Source organism: Phodopus roborovskii, unplaced genomic scaffold (genome assembly GCF_943737965.1).
Source record: "Phodopus roborovskii unplaced genomic scaffold, PHOROB, whole genome shotgun sequence".
NCBI lineage: Eukaryota > Metazoa > Chordata > Mammalia > Rodentia > Cricetidae > Phodopus > Phodopus roborovskii.
In genome coordinates, this window is record NW_026126410.1 from 42827343 (window position 1) to 42835689 (window position 8347).

At 45.2% G+C, this 8347-nt stretch overlaps 1 protein-coding gene across 1 annotated transcript in view; it reads right to left on the reverse strand.

Annotated features, from left to right (window-relative positions):
* Positions 1-8080, reverse strand: part of Srd5a1 (steroid 5 alpha-reductase 1) — a 31744-nt gene extending 23664 nt beyond the window's left edge. Inside the window, exon 1 of the mRNA XM_051182642.1 lies at positions 7634-8080. Within this exon, the coding sequence (XP_051038599.1) occupies positions 7634-7914 (281 nt within the window). The 5' untranslated portion in view covers positions 7915-8080. The remainder of the gene's footprint in view (positions 1-7633) is intronic.
* Between the last annotated feature and the right edge of the window lie 267 nt (positions 8081-8347).

An 8347-nucleotide genomic window follows, 5' to 3' on the forward strand; every position in this document is an offset into this window, starting at 1 on the left:
ACACACAAGTCCTGAATGAGGACCCCCAAGCTCCTGGTGAGCTCTGTAGGTCTTCTGGAAGGAGCTTCTCTGCAGATTCAGCAAATTGTGTTCTTGATTCATCTGAACATTCAGAGGCAAACGTCGTCAACATGCAAAATATTCACAGCTTAATGATAATGCCATTGGAATCTAGTCATGTCACGTGCTTTATACATTTTCCCACGAAACCCAAATTCAATGCGGAATCTCTTATCATGTTAATTTGCAACAAACATAATTTCTCTACTCGGGCTTTGCCAATGTTTCATGAGACAGAACTTTCATGTTTTAAAAGTCTCTTTGGGTAATGGGGAGTTGCCATCTAATATTTGATAGGAAGAATTTAATCTGCAAGGTCATATCATTATGGAACGTGCATACCAAAGAATGGACAAAACAGAATTACAAGAGCTTCTCAAGTGCACCACTGAAAATGAATACGACGGACTGCTATCAGTAGATTTCTGCTTTCCTCAAGAGCCTCAAGAGTATCTAACAAAGCCCCCAGTGCCAAGCATGGGAAACCTCCCTTCGTAGTTAGTTGAGGGAGTCCAAGAGACTGCCGTTACCCTTGGTGACCTCCCAACTACCATTTTGAGCACTCCCACCCCCTCCCCCGAGCCTGTTCTCAGAACCAAAGGTTCATATTCCCAAGGCCAGGTGTGGCTTCCCTCTGGTGCACTCACTGGTACACACTCCGGTACACCAGACTCTCAGCACCACTTCTTGGCTTTGCCCATGTTATTTTGTTCTCAACTGCCCCCTCGATTGGCTTGTGCCACCCACAATAACCTGCACCAACAAGGGCTAGGGACAGTTTGCCAGATTGGCTGTAGTAAATGTTGTTTCCACCCTGGTTTTCTTCCAGAACTTGCCGATAGAGCTCGAATGACTGTTTAATAAATGAGGTGCATGGGGAGAGTGGAAACTGCTTATCTTTTCTACTGGTGAAACTTAAATGTCAACAAATTACCTGGGCTTATGTGTCTAGCAACATGTATCTCTCTCTCTCCCTCCACCCTACCCACCACTCCCACACAAGTCCCTCCCAGAAGTTTTAAATACCACATCTGTTGGGGCCAATAAAGATGGGTTGGGTCCATTTCATCTTGCCTCAGGATTAGAGTTCAAGACTGTCCTTAGTATGTCAAAAGACCTAAAGGTCTAAACACTTGGTTAAGGCAGGATGTTTCAGCCTTGGTGGTGTCTGTCTTATCTAAATAACAACAGGTGTGTTCATTCTTGAACCTGCAGGCTTGATAACCAAATTACTTGGAGGATTAAGGGAAGTCTGTTTGCTCCTTACAAGGGATAAGGATAATAGAAAGTCTTCTGCCATGACCCCACTTTTGGTTGGGTAGCCCTGCAAAGACAGCTTCCCACCCACATCTGGCAAAACAAGTGGCTTTTGGAACAGTTTTCTACTCAGCCACAAAGACACTAAGTCATGGCACTTGCAGGAAAGAGGACAGAACTGGAGATCCATGTGTTAAGCAAAAATAAGGAAGTGAGACAAACAACACATATCCTTTCTCATGAGTGGATGGTAGATCTCATGTGGGGACTCAAGACAAGGTTTCTGTGTAGACTTGATTGTCTTGGAACTCATTCTGTAGACCAGGCTGGCCTAGAACTTTCAGGGATCCATCTGACTCTGCCTCACCAGTGCTGGGATTAAAAGTGTGTGTCACCACCACCTAGCTGGATCCTAGATTTTAACTTTTACATACGTGTGTGTGTGTATAAATGTTTGTACTAGTACAGATCACGAAACTAGAATAGGGATCTTGAGGAGGAGGAAAGATTTTAATGGGGGCACAGGAGTGGTTGCTGTGCTCAGGGTTCTCCTCCCTATAGAAGGGTCTGCTCAGCCTCTGCCACTCCAGATGTGACTTTCGCATTTACACAGCTGTCTCCATTCTCTCACTTGTCTACAATTAATCAAGGCATTCCAAACCCAAAGGCTTTGACTGAAACTGCTGAGTGAAATTTATTTCTTACTTTGTGTTTTCACAAGTTCTTTGCTGGCATCGAGCGTGGAAGAGATAGGCCCATATGTATGTAGGGGTAAAACAGTGCCTGTCATCAATTATCAAACCCTTTCATGTGCCAGTACTCCATGAGCTGTTCAGACAGCAGTCTATTTATCATGAATACCAATCCTACATACTTAGGCATCAAGAAGAAACAGCTCATGCTATTAGTGGGAAACCTTGCACAGTGTAGGAACTTACTCCAAGAAATTATGGTGTTGGGATAACCCTATGATAACAGGTAGACTCAAAATTTGCTCAATGGCCACTCTGCCTTACAAAACAAACAAACAAAGTGATTTCTACAAGACGTTTTTATAACGAGGCTATGGTGGTTTGAATGACAGCATATTTCCTATGGTCCATTACTTGAATGTTTGCTCCTCAGCTTTTGACTCTGGGGAGACTTAGGAGATATGGCCTTGCTGGAAGAAGTGTCTCACTGGCGATGGCTTTGAGAGATTAACATGTGCCCTTTTAAGTTCATTCTGTTTCCTAATTTTGACTTTGGATGTGAACCTTCAGCTGTTACTGCCACCATGCCTGGTGAAGGACTCCTACTCCTTCAGAACCATAAGCCCAAAATAATACTTCATCTCTAAGTTTCCTTGGTCACATGTTTTACCAAAACAACAGAAAAGTAGCTAATACAGAAGTGCCTTGTCTTGGGCAGATTACACCTTCCGTAATAATTCTGAGTCAAGAATTGCTGTTTCAAAATACTCTGTGCAATTCTCTCATTTACCTTGGCAAAGGTCATCTTAACCAAATTCTTTTAAATGTGCAAAACCCGCAAAGGCCCTGGTACTTCTCCCAAAAGCATGTGTCATACCCTCTGGGAAATCCCTCTCTGCTTGTTATTTAATTCCAAAAGGGGAAATAAGTGTGTTAGTTTGTTTGGCTACCCATTGCTTAGGGTAGTGAAATAAGTATGCCATTTTATTCAACCACCTTCTTGCCTGGGTCAAATCTCTGTGCTCAGAGCAATAATAAAAGATCCCTTTGTTTGGTGTGAACCTAACTTTGTCTGCCCCAAGAGCCATGGAAACCCAAGGGTTTACAACCAACCTTTTAAGATGTCTCCCACCTGCAATGTCTAGTTTCTACTGGAAACTGAGAAATTCTTGTTATTAAGTTCCCAAGGCTTATGCTGCTTTGGAGGTTGTCCTGGAACTTGCTCTGTAGACCAGGCTGGCCTTGTGCTCACAGAGATCCGCCTGCCTCTGCCTCTGCCTCCAGGGTGCTGGGATCAAAGGTGTGTGCCACCAACACCCTGCTTCTTTATATATATCTTTTCAGAAGCATTTATTTATAAAAGCTTAAAAATAAACAACTGTTAAGAGTCCTGGACCAGACTACTCAAGTTAAGCCTAAATGCTGCCCTCTGTCCATCCTCATAGTTAATTTTGGGCTCTTAGCTTTCTAAGCGCGCGCGCGCACACACACACAGAGAGGTGTGCAAGGTGGGAGGGAGGAATGGAGGGAGGGAGGGAGGAAGGGAGGGAGGGAGGGAGGGAAAGAGAGGTCACCTAAGGCCTTCCTGAGTGTCTGAATTCCAGGCAAACGACTCTCACTACTCCAAGGAAGCCTACAGACTGCAGGCTGCCAGACTCTAAGGCATCTCCACCTTCTCACCTAACCCACATTCCACATTCTCAGAGCCTCAGTTTCCTTCCTCTCGAAGCCCTCTACCACCTGGGAATCAGGGACAACCTGGCTGCAGCTTGTGCTGTCAAGTCTTCTCTTTTTCTGAGTCCTGCAAGAAGGGACTTCCACTCTGCCTTGTGGGACTGAACTCCTTTAGAGCTTCCAACATTTTGCTGTTGTTTTTGTGCTTCCCAGGCCAGAGACCTTGCATGAATATGCCCTGTTCTGCAAATAATGTTTTGTTTTAAAGTACCATGCTGTACAGCATTGCATGTTCTTTGTTTTCTAGAGATAGGGTCCTGCTATGTAGCCCAGGCTAACACTGACCCTGAGATCCTCTTGCTTTGGTCTGAGTGTTGTGTTGTGGAATATTTGTACACTGTGTGAAAATGTGTTGCTGTGATTTATAAGAAGGTGAAGCTAGGAGGAGGTAAAAGGGAGGACTTCCAGGGACAGAGAGGACTCTGGGAAGAAGAACGGAGGAGATGCTATGAGACAGGCAGAGGAAAAAGGAGGTGTAAGATGGAAGAGAGATAATGCCACATGATAGAATGTAGATGAATATAAATGGGTAAGGTACAAGAGCTAGTTAGGAACAGGCCTAAGCTATAGGACGAACATTCACAATTAATAAGAAGTCTCTGTGTCATTTCTCTGTGCCAAGAGAAAAATCTGCCTACAATGCTGGGGTTACAGATGTGCAAAAGATGTGTTACTTTTTCGGAGAGAAAAGTAACTTCACTTGATGACTGTTTGTTGGCTCATTTTCCACAAGTGATCTAGAGGTCACTGTAGATGGAATGTTTGTAAATAAACTTTCCATGTAATTTGAAATTTTTTTTTTACTGGCTTGCAACTCAGAGTGCTGGGATTCGAGTGTGCCAGTACACCCATGTAAGATGAAAGTTAAAAGTTATGTCAAATTACATAATACTGGGATAAAGTCTGAATGATGCTGAATTCTCTCCCCCTTTTCATTCTCTTTCGTTTCCCTCTCCTGAGTATCAAACTTAATTCTATACGTAGGTAAGACACCAAGCATTTCAGTAATTTCTTAGTTAAGTGGAAGTTCTGAAATACCAGTAGCTAAAATGTAAATTTAGGTCTCTTGGGCTTGTTAAATTCTATGCAAAGGACTACTTATCACATAGCAATATGCATGACCAGTTTAAACCATTCTCTATGATCAAATACGTACTTACTGCAACCATAGGTCTATGTGAAAATTTTAACATTGACAACCTTTATTTTCATAAGCTTTGTCTCATCACATGTACATGGCATGAGAAAAATCAAAGTGAATTTCTTTTTTGTTAGGCAAACTAGATGAATGGCTTGTAGTGAGAAGTAGACTAATGTCTACATTGGAGGGTTTAAAAATAAGATTACTTATAAAATACAAAGGTAAAGGGGAAAATATAAGCAAAGTGGAAAGGAACCAACAAATAGAAAAGACAGCCCTGAAGAAAAAGATAGTTATGAGGATGAATTTTAGGTAAGAAAAAAATTAAACAGGGAAATGGGATATTTTTGTATGAGAAAGAATTCTGTGTGGTAGGATAATTTATTATTTATTTATATTTGTTTATTTGGTCTGAGTTGAATAGTCAGAATGCCCCAGAATGGGAAGAAAGAGCAAAACTAAAGATAAAGCATGTTGCAAAGGGGCTGAGCAGGTGTCAGGTTTGTGAAGAATGAACGTTATGGAAACAACCTGCACTGGACATGTGTGTAGGATACATGTCTGTGCCGGCACTAATGCTACATGTTGCACCTGCATGACTCTCTGAGGGAACTGAGAGATGAGGTTTTGACAGTTGAGCATGAGTGCAAGCAGGATCTTGCCAGGCCAAGGAGTTTGGAATGATGGTGTTTACAAACTGTAAAAACGGGTGCACAATGGAGAACGGATCCTCATAAACCTCCCTGTTTGCATGTGCCTGAGATACGGGCACTGTGATCTCCCATTACCAATCACTTGTTCCTAGGCTTACATTACACCAGAACCCAGCACTTCAGAGAAAGTACTCCATCAAAGGGTAAAGGTGACAGCTCTTCAAATAATAACCACTTCTGCCATTGTACTAATGACAACAGATAAAGAAGGCAAGAAGTAATTGGGGAGGGGCTTGCACCACTGTGTTATTGGGAAGACTTATCATGAAAGAATATGCCAGAACTACAACCTTGGGCAGTGGTCACCACAACCTTACACCAAAAATAACTTCTGCAAGGATGTCTGTTTAACCTTAGATTATTGACCTCCCCCTGCCCTGCCCCCCCCCAGTTATAACTCTTTAAGGAAAGTGTTAGTTTCAAAATACTGTATGTAATCCTGAGGCTGCCCCTTTTAATTTTTTTGGCTTTACCAATGGCACATACATTCTCATTCCAATAGTCTGTGAGCCCTTTTCCCCTTTGCTCAATGCTAGCGCTCTCTCCCCTAACTCAGAGCCTCCCTTGCACCACTTAAGCTAATGTCCTGACAATGAGTAACACTCTCAGTCCAAAGGGAGTCTCCGGGATTTGTTATTTAGATGGACGTACCTTTAGCAGTTTGCCTCCAGAACTAACGTTTATCCATAAGTGATACACACTGACACAAATTTTGGTGTTTTTATGGAGGTATTTCCACGGACAAGAATTCAGTGGATATTCAAACAGCAGCGATGTCCTGTCCCTTCATAAAAATAGATCAAGCAATTCGACAACAACTTTGTGTTTGTTATCTTCTTTGTGTTTTTATTTGTATCTGTGTGTGGGTGCATGTACGTGCATGTACGTGATAGAGTGCACGTCGAGGTCAGAAGACAACCTCAGCTGTCCATCTTCGCCTTCTAATGTCATTCACTGCTGTGCATACCAGTCTAGCTAGTCCCATTTCCTATCTCTGCTGTCCATCTCCCCACAGGGACAGTGTTACTACAGAAGCTTGTGTGGGAAGCAAACTCTGGTTCCTGGGCTTGCACAGCTCCCCACTGAGCCATGTCTCCAGCTGCTGGAATGCAGTTCTTTGAGGCACACAGAATCCAGTCTTTGTTATGTGTTGATTATGTCCCCATATAAAATGCCTGCACTAAAGATGACTAGTTCAGGATGGTGAGAGCGAGTGGCTGGCCTAGAAATCAACTACTGTACTATGCTGTACTCCAGGGACTTGTGGGCACAGGACTGAGAAACCATTCTTCCTTCTCACTGTAATATAATAAAGAACAGGCTACCAACATAACACTGAATTCTCCAAGAGTCTCCAGAAAATGAGCATTTTAAGGTAGGTCCCCCAAACCAGAGAATGAGAGACTTGCAAACATCAAGGAACTCAATTCCCTAAGAATACTTTTTATTGTGCAATTTTCCGGATCTGGATGAAAACATTCAAATGTTGACTTACAAATGTCGGAGTCAGTTACAAATAACTGGAGACAGTCCAGTCCAGTTTATTAGAAAACCTGAAGGCCTGAGATATCACTGAAACATCTTTCACATAAACTTCTCTCGGGAAGAGATTCATAAGCTAGCTGTGTTTGTGCCTGGAAAGCCAACCCCTCTCAAACAAAGACAACACATCTCTGAAATTGCTCAAGTCCACCCACATTCGGGGTCCAGAGAGGACCCGAGAGACTAAGCTGTTAGCAAGTTAAAGCTGGGTCACCCGGTTATGAGAGAGGTTGCGCCAAGGATAAAGATTCCCCAAGGGCGAAACAGTAGACACGCAGTAACATCACTACGCTGCAGACAGCCAGAGAAATCGGGACTACTGTACCACTAGCCATGACTAGGCACGCACGCCCACCACTTCCACGCGAACTTTTATACCTCCCTTTCCACGCCATCCTCTGTATTTCGGAATTAAATCATTGAGCGCGAGTTCTCGTTAGACAACAGCTGTGGGGTGGGGGGGAGAAGCGAGTGCAGGAGGATTAGAACATTACCTTTGCACGTAGTGGATCAGAAACATGGCCAGTAGGACCCGGTTGGGCAGGCTGCCTAGGCGCGCGGCTGCAGGGCGAGCGTACTCAAACAGCGGCCAAGCCATCGAGGGCAGCTCCTGCAGGAACCAGGCGGGTCGCGCCGGCACCTGGCGGCCGGGATAGTGCGACGAGTAGCGGCCGTAGGGAGAGCCCAACAAAGTGAGCGCCGCGAAGGCCACGAAGGCCATGAGCCCCTCTACGTAGGTGAGCGCGTCCAGCAGGCGTAACTCGTCCAAGTCCATAGTTGAGGTCGAGCAGCGTGCTCCATACCTGGGCGTCCAAGTGGGGCCACATATAAGCCCAGGAGGAGGGCGCAGAGCGGCCCACTCTAGCCAGCGCCCCAGCAGCGCGTACCTGCCCAGGGGAGGGGCGAGCCACCTGTTCGGGCGGGGACTGGACGACAAGCTGACACCACCAGACAACGCCCTCCCGCGGGGGTTCCAAAGCAGAGGCCTATTGCGGAGAGCCCTGCCTACGCAGAGAGCCCAGCCCTCCCTCGGGCCCCCTGCGATCCGGAAGAGCTACCCATTGGCCTAGGGCTCCTTTGGCTCGCATCCCCGAGTGGAGGGAGGGCGAGGTCCAAGTCCGCAAGGGCGTGCCCGGCAGCCGGAGCCCCAGCCGAGCCCCACAGTCCAGTTTACACAACTACGGCCCCGCCCCTTGCTCTAAGAGCCT